Source organism: Neolamprologus multifasciatus, chromosome 16 (assembly GCF_963576455.1).
Source record: "Neolamprologus multifasciatus chromosome 16, fNeoMul1.2, whole genome shotgun sequence".
Classification (NCBI taxonomy): Eukaryota; Metazoa; Chordata; class Actinopteri; order Cichliformes; family Cichlidae; genus Neolamprologus; species Neolamprologus multifasciatus.
In genome coordinates this window covers 21,571,531-21,588,383 of record NC_140454.1, presented here as the reverse complement: position 1 = coordinate 21,588,383, position 16,853 = coordinate 21,571,531, and the positions used below count along the sequence as shown (strand labels likewise).

The window sequence follows — 16,853 nt, the reverse complement described above, 5'->3', positions numbered from 1 at the left end:
CTGCTGTACGGCATGTTATGAAATCTCAGTCTATGTGTTGTTCCTAAACAGACTATAGGATCAAAACTTTTGCTTTTCTTCACTGGTTAAATGTGATCTTAGTGTGATGTATGGAAGAAAAGGACACCATGGAGTGATGTACCGATTCCTTTTGAACGACTCCATATCTGAATTTGAGTACTTTAAGATTTGGATGCAGATCTAAACATTCAAAATATTTTCTTTGGTTAAATAAAATCTAAATTCAATCTGCAGTCACAGTAGGGAAACCAGTGTAGGAGCCTTTGAAAAGCTTGCTTCAAAGATGAGGACCAGGACTGTGGCTGCTCACAGACAGTTGTGTCTTTGGAGCAACCAGACAGTGAAAAAAAAGTGATGACATGGCAGGAAGACGGAGTCAGTATGCAAAAGTTAGTAATTACATGCATACTCTTTGTGATAATACAGCAACTAACTGTGACGAATCAGTGAAAATCATAAAATGTGGTGTTGGTTTAATTTACAGATCGAGCAAGTGACCATGTCCTGCAAGGCTATCCTGAGGTCCTTTGTTGCACATCTTCCTCTATTCTCACTCCTTGCTTCACTGTACTATCTAGTAAAGGAAAAAATCACACTCAAAACAACAAAAAAGTAAAATTACAAATCTGTTGTTGTCTACAAAGAAAATCACATTACCTACTTATATTCAGATCCCTGCTAGAATCTCGCAGATCTGAAACTAAGAAATTCCTCTAAATAGTCAGATAATTGCTGCAAGACGGAAATTTAACTGCAAAATCACACCGATGCTCTGCAGCCTTGTTTTTATATAGAAATATAACCAAAATAATACCAGCAGAGTCGAGTCCTCGTTGCAAAAAGATGCATCACAGACGAGTTGCACAGACTGACTCGGATTAATTGCAACTTGTTGGCAATCTGTCTGCGGTCATAAATTAGACAACATTTATTTGCAAACCTTCACCAGTCTGTCTGAGAGTGACCGCAGTTGGTCCGAGCTGAACTGCAATTGTTTGGAGACAAGTTGCCACAAGTGTCCAATAGGAAACCTGTGCAATCACCCACATTTAGCCTGGTGGACAACTGTGCACAGAGTTTGAGGGTGTTGCACGCTTAACCTCTGGTCTCCACAACTGGTTGCAATAGGGTACTGAATGTGAATGGCATTCACTGGGCAACCACCTCATCACAAGGTAGGTTGGTGTCCTATTTTGACTTATGAGCAATACAGACCTACATGTGGAAGATGATAGTAGAGTGTACAGCATACTCAAAAAACCCACCCACTGTCAATACACCTTCTTTTTCTTTTGGTTGCTGCTGTTTTGGAGATGCTTGACAGGTTGCCAATAAAAAATTATAGCTGCTGTTAAGAAAAAAGTATAAAAACCACCGTACGTGGTTTCCCTACAGATTAAAAATTCAAGCACATATTTTTGAACGTATCTGTCAAAATAACCATTTTCCAACCGATTCTGCAAATCAAACAACTTTGACTTTTATTCAATCAATGTAAGGACATCAGAGATGCATTTTCAAACAAACAAGATTGTGTTGATATTAATCCAGTGCAGTTAAGACAGGATCTTTTCTTCAGCTGTCAGCTGGTTCAAAAATCTCTCCCCTTCGTGTGAGATAAGGCCTCAACTGACTCTTCAGACTGTAGTAACCCTCATGACCAGCTCTCTTGTGCTATTGCTGGGTTGGCTGCGGGCCTCTGGCTGCCTCAGGTGGCTGAGCAGGTGGAGGATGTTGTATGGACAGTGTTGGTCTGGCACTGCGCTGCCGCTGTTGGGGTCCACGTGTGTTCCCACTCCTCCGGCGGCCGTCACCACGGTCGTGGAGGTGGAGCCCGCGGCAGTGGAGGCCACCACCATCAGCGAGGAGGTGGAGGTGGATACTCCTATCCCAGTCTGGTAGCCCTGGGTGGGCTGAGATAGAGTCCTGTCTACAGTGGTGTCCTTCAGGTCGTCGCTGTCCATCGATTTATCATAGTTCAGAACCTTCCACTGCTGGTTCACAGCCTGCCAGCGGTGGAAGATGCGAAACACAGAAGGTCCCTCGTGGACAATTAGTGCTGTGAAGATCAGAGCACCAGTTAGACAATGTCACAGTCGGGCTGCAGTCTTAAGATACACTACATCCCAGAACACTGGTAGACACACTGTGGTAAAGCATGAAGAAAGTATTAGCTTTGGCAGTAACAGAACAAAACAACTCATGTTTAAAGTACTGCGCCACAAACCAGACATCTTTATTTCTTAGAAAAAGCAGGGACTGCATTTGGATTTAGGTAAAAAAAAAAAATAATGCATCCGTTCTGCAGCCTTGTTCGATAGCAGCTTATCTCAGTTAGAAATTGCTTATTGATTCATGTTCACTGAACTCAGCATCTGGAAAATTGAAATCCATCTGTAGCAAAGTTGTTTAGACCCCAATATTTTACTGCGTGTTTTCCATTTTAAAGGCATGTAAAGGGAAATTCAGCATGTATGGATCAGTCCACATTTAGCACTTATAACCATGTTTTTTTAACACTACAATATAGTTTGCATCATGGAACATTACATACAAAATCCTTTTTTAGTGTTCAAGGTATTTGTTAACAACTTAAACATGATGATTTTATATAAACAATTCTAGTAACAAAATAATACATATTTTAAATAAAATATATCAAAATAGGAGGTATTGTAATAATTAAAAATACTGTGCACTCAAACACTTGAATGTTTTTAAATCTCCTTGTAACGGCATTAAATGCATTTTAATGGCATTACTTGCTTAAATGCTGCTTATAAAAAGGAGAAAGTAGGAGATTATTAAGTGTTACCACTACATATTGATCTTCAAGGAGCCTGCTAGTTGCTCGCCAACTACTTTATTACAGCAGTAATGTAATATTGCTGTTTAACAAGCCAATGACTACAGTTGCAGCAGCTGGAGTTTACTTATAAAATCCTGCCAGCTTTCCTGGACTCTGCTCCTCTCCTTCTCTAACTTTGTGGATAAGTGAAAGTCAGGTCTTTGCTCTTTAACATCCACCAGGTGACAAGTTAATCTCTGTAAAGTGCACCGTTAATGACTCTACAGTCAATCCTCCACAGCACCAAACCGGAGACAATCAATCACCTCTTCCTTACACCCTGCTGTCTACTGCAGTGGCACTTAGAGTCTCCTTAATGCGAGATGCCATCACACAGTTGTCCAAAACATGTGGGCCTCTGAGCGCCACAGGAGGACAGCAGGCTTAAATCCTATACATTTCAATCTGGACGCCCACGCACAAATGCAGGGAACTGTTAGAAATCCTTTGGTGCACCTATCTGTTTTATATATATATATATATATAAAAGAAGAACAAAATCCCTCTTGTGTTATGACAGCACATAATGGTCTTTAACGTTTGGCTGAATTTGGCTCTGTAGCTTTTTATTATAGACTGAAATGCATTTTAATGTATGCAGTGAAAGCCACTTTAGCTGAATTTTGAACATTCAGCGTTCATGTTTAATTTATGATGTGAGCTTTGGTGCAGCATCTCAGCCTTGTGAATATAGAAACAGCGATAAAGACAACAACAAATAATCGTAGAGATTGACCAAACAATGCAATCAAATACTGATATGAAGCAGCTGACTTTGTGGTATGGATTAATTGCACTGAAACTGCCCGTGGCATTTACAGTTATTTGTAGGCAGCTGTTAGGTATAATTACCCACTCTCCTGAGCACTTTTGACATTTACTTTTGCCTGTTGAATGCTCATGAATTAATGTGACCAGAGTGAAAAACACTCAATATAATTTTCAGTAGTAAAATGCTCAAACCCCATTCAAAGAAGACGTAGAAATATTACATTCAGTTTGAAAAGTGATACATCGCAACTGCTTAGCTCCTCACCGATGCAGACGACATCCATGAAGCCGTACATGCCGTAGCAGATCTGGAAAAGCAGATCTTGACGCTGCCAGCGGGCTGACGGGCTAAAAGACGACCACACCAGCCAAGAGATGCTGGCCATCAGGAAGAGGGAGCCCAAGATAGCTGCTGCTATCTGCACCTTCTCTATCACTGTCAGAGAGATAGCCTGCCACTGCAAGAAGCAGAAGTAGAAGGATTAGCGGTAGAGCTTAGGAGAAAATTGAGAAGCTAATCATAAACCAATTAATGTAAACATTCAGATTATAAGTTAATCAGGCTGAACTCAACAAAAAGACGAAGTCACACATCGCTCTCACCCTCAAAAACAGAAATCTGTGGCCTCTCATAACCCCATCAAATCACAGAAAAAGAAACTGCTTCTGCAATCCTTCTGTTCTAAACATCAGAGGGGAAAGGCCTGTTTAATTCAGATGCTTTCATTTTTTTCCACCCTGAATTTCTCAGTTTAGATTCTCCTTCTTTGGGTTGCTCTCTTTAGAGGTAGCTACAGCGGATCATCTGTCTCCATCGCACCCTATCCCTAGCATCTTCTTCTGTCACACCAATCCCCCCTGCATGTCCTCCCTCTTTTCCTCCTGCTTGGCAGCTCCATATTTAACATCCTTTGTCCACCCAAAACATCCTCTGAACATGACTGCCTTCCTTCCTCATTTCTCCCTCCCCAACCTTCCTGCAACAATAGCACAGTTTCCACCGGCACCCTGCTGTTCAACAGCACCGGTGGCAGTCGTTAACCTGGATCTCGACCAATCTTTTTGATGATCTTCATGTCTGATTTGGCAAAGATGCCCTTCCTGATGCAACCCTCCACCAACCCTTTATCTGGCCTTGGGACTGGTACTAGAAATATACTGGCTGGTCATCAGAGACAAGCTGGAGCTGCGGTTAATTCGTGTTTTCTTAATAAAACAAAACAAAACAAAACAAACCCCCCTCCCCCAATATGACATGAAGACAAGTAACTCCATATAAGTGGTGTCATTCTCCTAATTACATAACAAAGGCTCTATGATTCGAGCTTGTGCATTGTTCAGTTAGACTGCCATTATCACCAAAAAACAAACAACTTGGTCATAATTTCTGAGCTGTAAATACACAGTGATATTTCTGAATTGGTGAACTTAACAGAGCTCACCTGTAGAGGGTTCTTGGTGCTGATGGCAATGACCTGATATTTGTAGTAGCAGAGTTCACAGGCCCAGGAGCCTCTCTCACTGATCCATTTGATGAGGCAGGGCTGGTGAGTGCAGCGCACTGACCCGCTGCACCGGCATGGGCTCAGGAGCTCCCCCTGCAGGAAACAGGCAGAATAAGTTAGTCCCTGCTAACCATGACAAGAGCTTCTCATAATTCAGCCAAAGTAAATGCATAAATGTTCTGCTCTGGTTTGAATATAACTCGATTTAATGGGGCTGGTTAACATTGTTTAGATGACCATTATATGGCCTACCTTTGTTGAGTACACTCTGAGAAGTGATTTATGATTCAGAAAAAATACCTTGCTACAGAAGTCACTGGCCAGCTGACGGACCCTTTCTCTCCATCTTATTTACCTCTTGACGTAACCCCTTTACATACAATAAAAAATGTGTTACACTGTGTTTATATTTCTTGCACTTCTTTGTGTTGGCTTATTGATTTTCTGAGCGCTCTTTGTGCACTGCTAGGCACACACACACGCAAAGCACTTTGCATGCCTGTTACAGCAGAACAACAGATCAGGTGTGAAATGAAAGCTTTGCCTTACACCTAGTTGACAGGCAAAATGCTTGATTACTAGTACCGCTGAAAGTGGAGGATTAGTCACCGAAGCACCTGTGAAAGAGCAAACCCTAAAAAAGCTGCAGCATACAGCACAAAGGGAGCAGACAAACAGCAGCTCTTGACATCAGTAGAGCTGCTATAGACATTAACTATTTCATACTTACAGAAATGCAAAAGAAGCTCAAAATACTCGTTCTGGTTGACCTACATTTCTCTACAATTCACACAACAGTTTAGAGCTAGATCCAGTATCTGGTCTAGTTATCAGAGGATGGTTTCTTGACATTCTGTCCATCATAAAGTGACATTTTTGAAGGCACTGTTAGTCACTGAGGTTGTTAAAGGGCATTTCAAATCCCTTCTGTCAGCACGATGACAGCCACATACTGTATGATTAATGTGACCGGACAGCCGAATAAATGTTTGTGGTGCGGGTTTATTAAAGTCTAGGTGGCACTGAACTATATCTTAAAGAGGTGGCTCATATGTCCTTTTTTAAAAATGACCTTCACTTTAGCACCTTAAAGCAGCTGAAGTAAAGGTCTGCCTTCGCTCCCTGAACAGCTGCTCGGTGGTCAGACGTGTGAACCACATGAAAACATCACTGGTGTCAGGTGAGGGAGCAGAGATCAAGCTGCCTTATTTTTAGCCTTTTCCATCATGTTTTCAATCCAGCTGGATGTGACAAGATTTCAGAAAACCAAAGCATTTAACTTTTCCTCTCTTCCCCTCTCTCTGTCATATAGAAGGCTCGTAAATACTTAAAATGCAGCAAAACCATGAAGTTCACTAAATTTGACACCTCTCAGGTTTTTCTTTTTTTAAATTTGTACCAAGATGTTCTCAGCTATATTCTTCACCAGACATTCCTCTTAAGCCGTATTTAGCCTGAGGAACAGATGAGTTTTCTAATCTCTCACCCCAGGCTCTGAGCTCATTAAAATATATTACTAATCTTGTCATATTGGATATTGATGATGACCCATAAGATGTAGGCATGCCACCTTTTTAAGGTTCTGACCTGCACTTAAGAAACTTGGCTCTATAAAATCCATAGCAAGACCTTCTTGTACATATATTTTAATCTTAATGAGAATGAACAAAGAGCCTGTAGTGAATGAACAAAAAGAAATTAGCTGGCCGTCTGCTGAAAGAAATCCCCAACACCCCTCCCCTTCCTTCCTCTCTGAACTGAGCCACTGCATTTCTAAGGTATTTTTAATTCAGTATTTTCTCTCCATGTCTACCCTGAGTGCAAAAATTGTACGAAGCAGTGAACAGAGTAAAAAATGCAGCAAGTTTCCAAATTATTTCTCCACGTTGTTATTTAGCTGACACCTCTGACAGACGGAGCAGCATCCTGGTTGAAGAGAAGAGAGGAAAAAGCAGCGAGTTAGGGGAGAAAAGGCCCATCTACAGATGGCCAGGGTGGGAGTGTATTGGCAAGAGGACCAGAACACTTCTGTCGTGTCCAGAGGGACTCGGGCCACTCACTGTGACTGGCCTGATGGCAGCCAAGAGCCGAAACCTAGATCACTCCAATACAACCGAGGCTGGAGGGAGCGCAAGAGAGACCGATAACAAATGTGGCACCAAAGCCCACGCATGGAGAAAGTGATAACTAAATGTCCTTTTGTTGATCAAACAGCAATAATCAGTGAAAAAAAGCCCAACACAATGGAGCAACATATTAAAAAGATATGGCTGTGTTATTTCACATCTCTGTGCTGCATTTTCCCAAAACACCTCCCAACAAGTAATTTTCTCCTTAGAAAATTGGATTCCCTCGCAATGTATATAATGGCATAAAAATAAATTAGAGGTGGCTATTCACATTTTCTTAAGGGTCTCGAATCAATGCAAGTGAACTCCATTAACTCTAAGCAAGGAAAAGCTGCGCTATGATAATCTGGCTCGCACAGAAGCAGAATAAAGGAGGATTTGTACAATGATGCCCAATAACAATCAGTCCGCGGGCTTTTCTTCTTTAAGAACCTGCAAAACTGCCGGGAAAATTTTTCATCTATAAACGTAACCATATTAAACCAATTACAAGGAAAATAAGAGCAATAAGTGAAAAATGAGGCAGAAGGCCAATAATATTTAAGTTTATTTAGTTATGATGACTGATCGTAAAATATATGCAGAGGGATGTTCCACTGAGTGCTGATTTTATGGGAACCATCGGGCCTACAGTGGCGGTTAATGACTCTTTAAAAGGTAATTGAATAAAAAGAGAAACTAGGGTTTCTAATTTATGTTCATGAATTTACAGCCTCTGAAAACAGACTTTAGCAATGCCAAAAAAACAAATGAATAAATAAAATCTAACATTTTGGCAGCTTGTTTATATCCCATTTCCAACGAACAGGCAAGCAACATATGATGGAACAGAGCAAACTTCAGCACTGTGGGGTCATACAGAAAGAATGATGCTGATGTGACCCCTGGAGGCTTCTTGTTGCGCCTCAGACAAACACACTCTGCAAGTGCATTATCTGTGCTCAGGAGAAAAAGCAAACACACATTTCTACCCAAGCAACAGGCACCCGCACAGTTTCAACATCCAACTGACGCAAAGACAACAGTAGGAGGATTGCCTCAAAGGGCACTTCGCTAACCCTTGTACGTGGAAAATATTCCACAATTTTTCCTTTGCATTACTTAAAAAAATCAATAAACTTCTTTTTTGAAGTATGTGCATAACATGAATGTGTCCTGGGAAAATCTATGACCCGAAAACTGCACATTATTTGAGTGACGAGGTCGAGATTAAGTCTGAAAGCAGGAGCCTGAATAAAGCAAGCTACCGAGAGCGCTCTGTGAAGCTTCTCAGTGACCTTTAGCTAAAAGGAACCAACAGTGGGCTGAAATACAGTATGTATGTCTCAAGTTAGCTGTTTAGAAAAAAAGAAGAAGAAAAAGATGAATAACCCGAGGTGCAGAGGTGAAAGACATGAATTCATGCAGTTTCATCTGATATTGGCTTCGTTTTTCATTATATTGTTCGCAGTATGTGTCTTACAGAGTGGATTATATTTTCCAGTCAATTCTGATCAAATAAATCATAGGTTGATATATAAATTTATATGTCAGCTGAAAGAGTTATTGGTTCTTCCTTACCAAACTGGCCATAAAATTCAAGAGAGGAAAAACAACTCTACAAAACAGTCCACAGTCTGTAAATTGTGCTATCAAGACTATGTGTTCAGTGTTTCTTGTTTCTGCAGAGAGGAGGTAATATCAGAGATATTTTTCTTAAAAGGCATTGTCTCATGGCATACCTGAAAAGTTACCATTACAATCACCAGTACCTCTTAAAATCCACATTTTTGGCAATTCCCTATAGAACTCCCTGAATTTAAAAGGAAAATGTGAAATCTTTAAAACCAGATGCACTTCTGGTTGTGAATCTCACCTCAAGGAAAACGGCACTTATAACTCTGACAGGTATCCGATTACATGGACTTATTACATTGTTTGGTGTCATATTAAATCACAGTGCAATCATTTTTCAATGGCTGCCTCTCCTAGGCACTCAAGACCCTTTTCTAGTGGGATGCTTGAGGAAAGCGATGTCTTTCACTCCCTTCTTTACTCTGTCTCGCCTATCTCAGCCTTGGGGATGGAAGTGTTTTGGAGGTGGGTTGTCAGATCAGATACTGGCTGCTTTGGTCTATGTGACATCCTGGAGGCTAAGGAAGAATAGAGGATAACTAATGTCCCCACTGCCTGTATCACAGAGCGATACACAGAAAGGCCACTCATCCCTCTTTTTTTAAATGGAGCCTCATTCTCCTTGTACCCATTTACACCTAAGCAGATCCATATCTGGACTTCACCCAAGCCAACAACTCAGACAACAAGAAAAGGAAAGCTGGCAAAAGATAAAAACTTGTATAATGATAAGACAGCATGAAATCAAATGCTATTGACTTGCTGCAATGTCTCAAGGAAGCATTAATGAGATGTGTTGGAGGAGGCCATGGGAAATACTGCAAATTTTCAAGGCAGTGCTTTGTATGCAGTGCAGCATGTGCTGACTATCCATGGAGTTTGGGGAGAAAAAACCCCCAAAAACCCAAGGATGAAGCCTTGTCTTCCAATCTCATAACTAGACCCCATGTCAGTAATAATTACAAAGTCTGAGCTCAGAGGTGGAATGATGCACAAAATTGATCTTGGAGTAATTAGTTGATGAAATACAGAAAACTCATAGGCTATACACTGTGCAATGACCATGAAATGATGCAGTAAATCTTCCGCTTAAAGGAAAAGCAACTGTGAGTGCAGACTGTCGGATAAAAAAAATGATGTTCTATACCTCGGTTATCTTGCTTCTTGATTTTTTTTTTTATAACCTCTCTACCTCCACTACCAACAGGCGAGGTGTGACATATTTGTCAACGTGCTCTCAAAAGCTCTGTCAAACAGTGTAACTAATGTGCCTGCAAATTGCTAAGTGTCTGCCTCTCTGATATAATTTAATGTTATTTCTTCGTGGCCATCTTTTCACATTTTCCTCTTCAGATTGATGTACTGTGGCATTATCATCAATATGGCCCCAAAGGCGGAGGCAAGAGGTGTGATTAACTTGAAGGCTCTCTTCCATCTGCTTTGTGCACGTTATTATTATGTTGCCGTTTCCAGGTGGTGTGCAGGAGAGGCAGACTGAGAGGCATTTTTTGTTTATTTTTTTATTTTCCATGCATATAATGCCTCGATGTGAATTCAGTGTTTGGCTATAATGAGTTGTTACGGCATCCCTGCATATCCTCCACACTTGTCAGCCACTGGGACAAGGTCTTTCATTATCCTCCCACTGCTAGCTTTAGCTGTCTTTTCAAGCCATGCAATGGGATGAGTGCAAGATGCAGTGGAGCCCTATGCTCAGAGAGCTCTCTAGCCCTGCAGCTGCCAGTATTGGGGTCGTTTCTTAAATAATTTTGAAAGTAAGATTACACTATTCTCGATTTTCCACACAAAAAAGCACCTAAGTGTCATGTAATTATAGTTAATAGCATTAAACCTTAAATATTGGCACAATCATGCGAGGTCTCTTTTATACTCTTTACCACAAAGTTGGCAATAAAAACAGCCCAAAGAACACTTTTCAGGAAAATCTTGTAGCTAGAACAAGGCTCAATTGTGCTGCACCAGCCAAACTGCAACTGATGAGTTACTGTAATGCGACTCATGCTGAGTTGTAGACCACCAACACTGCTGGCTGCCCTAACAAGACACTACTAATGTTTTTCTTCTTCACTGTATAAATAAAACCTGAGCGGTGCACCTTCATCTAATGAAAAGTCTGCAAAATGTGCAACATTTCCAACACCTTATCTGGCCACTCGGTGAAAGGACTTGTTGCTACAGTTAACCTATGCTCCTCGGAGAGCAGCAGCACCAGATTTCATTGTGTTACAAACCCCAGGAGAGCAGGTGTGGGTGGGTTATTATTATAAATTGATGGATGAGGCTGACATTGCATAGCATTAATCTAATTTAAGCATGCAGGTGGACATTTTTCCTTCACTTACATGCTCTGGTCCCTGGAAGCAGATCCTGCACACAGGCGTCCTGAAGCCACTTTCCGTGTAGCTTGTGAGAGAGAACCTCTCCTCCAGTTTGCCCTTTGAGCAGTCATCGGAGGAGCTGCTGCAGCCGCGCAGGGCCGCCGACAGCTCTGCAGCATCGACCCAGCCCGCCACCGGCCGCTCTGCACCCGGTGGCTCGGTGGCTCCCGCAGCAGGCTGGGCAGTTCGGTCCCCGGGGTGCTGGTGGCTCCGCGTTAACGTGTTGTTGTTCTCGGGGACGGTGACGCTTGTTTCATGGCTTTCCGAAGCCTGGCCGCTCATGGGGGTCAGCGGAGGAAGCGGTGTCGGCGGCGCCGGTGCCCCGAGCAGGAGCACCCTCAGGTCACCAAGCAGGACGCAACAGCGGCTCTTCAGCATGCCCTGTCTGCGCAGCATCAGGCTGTCTCCGGTCAGAAACTCACAGCACCATCCAAAGGTGCTGGAAGAAAACAGTATGTACTCTATGCGTCCCCGTCATAAGCAAACACTTCTTCATATGTGGTGGGATGGGATAGTGGGGGCTGAGGTGCGTCTTCCAGCGCTTGTTTGGTTTCAAAGCAGCCTTTTTAGATTTTTTCTCTTCTTTTTTAAATCCACTTTATTTAGGTTGGGTGCTTTTTATTGTCTTCCCACGAGGGTGTGGATATAAAATGCAAAAAAATCCCTCCTATGCAAACAAGTGTCTGAAGCCATTAGCCTAAGTTCAATGAATGAAATTATTAGAGGAAAGTCAAATATGAGACTGATAGGAATATGCATTCAAGTAATAAGGTTATGGCCCGCTCACTCAGTGTCCACTGTCATTTCATGGCCTTAATAGTCTGCCTGCTCTCTACAACATAAACTATCTCGACGGGCTTCTCCCTCCGGATTCGCGACGTGTGCAGAGACCAAGATTTAAATCTGCCTTTGGTTCAAAGAACTGAGATACAGAACAAAATGTCAGCGCTCAATCTTAAAATTAAAAATTAAGAATAAAATCCAGCCACAACAACGAAAGCCACGCTTTAAAACCGGTGGAGCTGTCGACGTCCTGTAAGCTTTTCACACCACGTTAAGTCGATCGATGGCGTGCCATGTTAGGGAAGCGAAAAAATCTGTCTTACCTGGCGAGCTACACCGATTTCTACACGACTCACAGTTTCGGGATTTTTTCCCCCCATAGATTTTCAGCCAGACTGCAGGTCGCTGGCAAGTCTCAGTGAGGTTTACATCCCTAATTATCGAATTTCCAAACAAGCAGGAGGGTTTAAATCCGTCCGTTTAAATCCAACGCGATGGTCGGACTGTCCTGCTCCGGGTGAAAGCATCCGTAGCCCCGGATTCTCCTGTGATCATTGGCTGCTGAACTGGTGCTGCAGCTTCAGCACCATGATTCCTGGGACAGCTCCCAGACGCCACACGTCACCACCGCACAGTGATGCAAGCAGCCAACTCATTACTACAACTGTGGACGGAGACAAATATGCTTCATTATTTGTTTCAGGGATACAAGGAGACGTTAAGTTAAAGGTGACACCGGTGTTTGTTTTATCTTATTTTAAGGGGGTCGGTGTTTTCTGCCTTTACACCTGGCAAAAAGAGGCGAAACTAAAGTTGTGGATTCCCTTTAATTATTAAAGAATCCAGTTATCACACAGCACAAATTTAGCAGAAATATCACACAGCACAAATAATTTAGCAGAAATTATTAGTAATATCTCAGGTAAATGGTGTAGTTGTGTGGCATGGATAATAAATAGGGTGAAAGAGGATAAAATATTGCAAATCATCAAGTATGAACAAGGAAATGGGGGAGGTGCAGGGTTAGATGACAAATTTAAAAATGCGTCTGATTTTAAGCAGTATAGTAATAAAAAGATGCATAAAACAAATGTTCAAACCCAGTTGTGAAAGACAAATTATACTGAGAATCTTAAGAAAAAGTAGCACGACTGTCTTAATCTGTTTTCTTTAAAAAAAAAAAATCAATTATTCATTTGGTTCCCAAGTGGAAGAAAGAAAAAAACAATCCATCAACCACTTCCATCACAAATCCCAGAGCACACGATGATTTATTAATATTTGTAATAATTAAACAAAATAATATACAGACGTTATTCAGAGTGAGCCAAAGACTTTTTTGGTAGTTCGACATTAAAGATTACACATTCTAACTACACTATACTACTGGGTAGTTTCTTTTTCTTCTTCTTTAAGCTGCTCCCTTTAGGGAGATCAGCTGATCGTCCGCTTACATCTCACCCTATCCGATAGGGTGAGATGTAACTGGGTATGTAAGAGATCTTACATCTGGGAGATGTAAGATGGGATAGGGCCTATCCCATCTTCCTCTGTCACACAAACCCTCTGCGTGTCCTCCTACACTACATCCATGATTCTCTGCTGTGCTCTTCCTCTTCTCCTCCTGTCTGGCATCTTTTTCTAATATATCAACTTTCCCTACCCTGCACATGTCCAAGCCATCTCAACATTTTCTCCCTCTAACTTTGCCTTCAAACCGCTCGACCTGACCTGTCCCTCTGATAAACTCACTTCTAATTCTGTCTATCTTGGTCACTCCCAATGAAAATTTAACATCTTCAGCTCCGACATGTCTTTTTGGCACTGGCACCACATCCAAGCCATTCATCAGTCTTGCGTCTCCTTCCTCATCACTTCAGTGCATACCTCCACCTCTCCAGGCTTTCCTTTTCCTCACTCCTATCACACACCTCACCACTATCTCGCTGTTAGATGTCCTGCACCACCGTCACATACCCAGTAGAATAAAATACTTTTTATTCTACTGGGTAGTAATTTAAATCTAAGAAAAAGCAGTCACTAACTACCAACAAATGCAGCAGAATAAAAAGTATAATACGTTCAGCTGTAATGCGGTGGAGTAGAAATAGCATCAGAAATACTCAAAGTATTTCAAAGTTGCTACTTCAGAAAATTGCCTTGGTTAATTTTTTTTTTGACAAAAGAGAACAACTCCAGGGAAGCTGGGTAGAAAAGACAAAGGGTGAGCAATTATCCGGCTTGTCAGGGCAGCTGTGCAGCTTGATTGAACAATTGAAATGAACACACCTGTGACTGGACCCTGTCAGCCAACCGAAATGTGTTTTTAGGGGGGGGTTGTCAGAATTTGTATGACTGTGGTCAGGCTGGTGGCCATGGGGTGAGCATTTAATGGATTGCCAACAGTAAACTGACACATTAAACTGGCACCTCTCACTCCTGCTGCTTTTCTATGCTGGCAAATAATTGCCAGTGATTGCTCTTACATCGCATCTCAGGTGCAAAGTAGTGCCTGATTAAAGTGCTGTTGAAAATAAGCCAACTGTCATTTTGGACTTTTTGAGAAAAACAGCAGGCACAAACTAAGATTATATAACAGCAGAGGTGGAGTAAGTATTTAGGCCTTTTCTTAAAAGTCCCACTTTACTTGGAAAAAAAATGTTTGTATGTTTGATCCTCTCTGGGAACAATTCAGTTTCACACCTCTGCTGAAAGGCTTCCCCTGAGCTCGACACCTCCAGGCAGGATTTGTGGCATCACATCTGGTTTGGGAGTCAGTTTTTGTCTTATAGATAGCTAAGAGCTGACTTTCACTGATGGAGGAGATATCCCTTAGTTAATGGTTAAACTTTTGAGACAAACTTTAAAGCGCTGATCAAACATAGCTAAGGAAGAAGAGGCTGACATTATCTTCAAAAGACATGAAGTTAAATAAGAAATTTCTCCAGCACTTGAAATAAAACTTTTTTTCTCTTTTTTTTTTTAACAGTTTCAAACATAACCATGAAGAAAAAGAGCCAGAAACAAAACTTTGTGGAGCGTGCATGGCCAGTGCTTTGTGACACCCCCTCTGACAAGTACCATATGCTTGTAAATGCAGCTCGTAGTCAGCTAAGAGGCTTTTAGTTCATGTGTGGGGTTTTTTCCACCCATTCTTCCCTCAAAATTCTTCAAGCTCTGTAGATTTTAGGGCTGTCTTGCATGAACTACACCTCTGAGGTGAATTTTTTGATGGTGTTTCAGCTGGAGGACTGTGATGGCCCTTTTGAAGCACTCCATTGTAGAATTTTAGATGTGTTTGGGGTTATTATCCTGTTGCAGGAGTTATCCTCTTTTCATCTTCAGCTGTTTGGTTTTTTTTGAACAGACAGTATGATGTGTTGGCTTGCTGAATTTGCTGCTATTCACTGGGATCCATTCTACCTTTTACCAAGAAATGTTAAAGCTACAAAATTCTGGTGCTGAATTTTGTTGGGAGAACTCAGAATTTTTTTTCTGATGGTTTTTCTGGGAAAAAACTCATATTTGTACACATGTATCTGTATACCCGTGACCCAGCACTTGAGACTCAGACAAAGCTTCTTTAAATCTTTAAAGTGGACTTATTATGCTCTTTACAATATTTTGTCACGCAGATTCTGTGCAGTGCCATATATAAAATATAGGCAACGTTACTAAATGAAACCCTTTTTGGTCTGTTAGAGGTAACCAATCAGAAGAAAAAATGCCTTAAAGGAAGATGATGAACTGACGGACGCTGGTGCATGCTGAACCACGCTTGGAATAAAACAAATGGGTAATTCTATGTCAAATTACTGTTGTGCTTCTACTTGATTTGCCTAAAAATGTTATAACATATACAATGATTGCTAATATATCAAAATACTCCATCAGGCACTTCCAGCATGTTCTTTCATATTGAGGTATTTTCTGAACATGAATACACCAAAAGCGATTAAAGATCAAAGCCTGAAAATTTGACTGGTCATTCTCTGCATAAAATCGAATCAGGATCTGTAATTTGGGACACAACACACACATCAAAAAATGTCTGAATACTGGCTGATTAAATAAAACCATTTTGTGTGCACAGACATTGCCAAAAAACTCTAATAATTCAAGTACAAGTACCAATGCAATTTTGTACATAAATATGGCAAAACAATTAAGAGTAATGGGAAAAAGAATTTAGGAGTTCACTTCATGCGAGTAGTCTTGCAAGGCAAGGTTTCCTTGTCTACTTGGCGTGATTGGTAGTCCAACACCAGACCCTAAACCATTGAACCTGACTGCCACAACGAATGCTGCAATTATTTTGATATCCATGAAAATGCTACATTGTTGTGTTTTAATGCCCCTTGGTATATTTTAATTTGACCTGTCTTGAAATCTAAGTAGAGTAAGTCTCAAAAATGAAACATTTTCTCTTTTCCTCATTCTTAACTCTCCCTGTCTCTCCTCTGTGTGTGTGAATGAGTTAACCCTGACTTTGTGTTTCAGGGGTAGGATTCCTCCTGGGGTCTTTGCCCTCTGGGCTCATGCACCTTCTTCCTCACCTGTTCATCATCATCTGCTATTTAAAGCTGAAGAAGTGCGCCGGTCGATCCCCGATTGTTGCATGAACTGTTCTAGTGTGGTTCATCTCCTGATGCTTTGTTCACATGTTCTGCTGTTCTTGAACTCAATAATCCCTCTTCTGTCGAGAAGCCATAGTTTTAAAAATTTGGAGATGTTTGTGGAGAGTATTCTGTGGAAAATAAATATGTGGGCTTACTTGACCCTG

At 41.4% G+C, this 16,853-nt stretch overlaps 1 protein-coding gene across 1 annotated transcript; it reads right to left on the bottom strand.

The window, feature by feature from the left end:
* Positions 1 to 1,476: 1,476 nt before the first annotated feature.
* Positions 1,477 to 12,957, bottom strand: LOC146500799 (E3 ubiquitin-protein ligase MARCHF4-like). The gene is made up of 4 exons (XM_085136477.1): positions 11,252 to 12,957; positions 5,083 to 5,238; positions 3,906 to 4,098; positions 1,477 to 2,080 (listed from the first exon to the last, which is right to left on the bottom strand). Exons 1-4 carry the CDS (start codon positions 11,681 to 11,683, stop codon positions 1,659 to 1,661), a joined length of 1,203 nt encoding a protein of 400 aa, XP_084992603.1. The 5' UTR covers positions 11,684 to 12,957; the 3' UTR covers positions 1,477 to 1,658.
* Between the last annotated feature and the right edge of the window lie 3,896 nt (positions 12,958 to 16,853).

Excerpts from the sequence above, each read along its gene's own strand:
- LOC146500799 (XM_085136477.1), bottom strand. The coding sequence starts at position 11,683 with ATGCTGCGCAGACAGGGCATGCTGAAGAGCCGCTGTTGCGTCCTGCTT. Across the intron at positions 4,099-5,082 it reads GCACCAAGAACCCTCTACAG|TGGCAGGCTATCTCTCTGAC; the intron begins GTGAGCTCTGTT and ends TGCTTCTTGCAG. Across the intron at positions 2,081-3,905 it reads CATGGATGTCGTCTGCATCG|CACTAATTGTCCACGAGGGA; the intron begins GTGAGGAGCTAA and ends TGATCTTCACAG.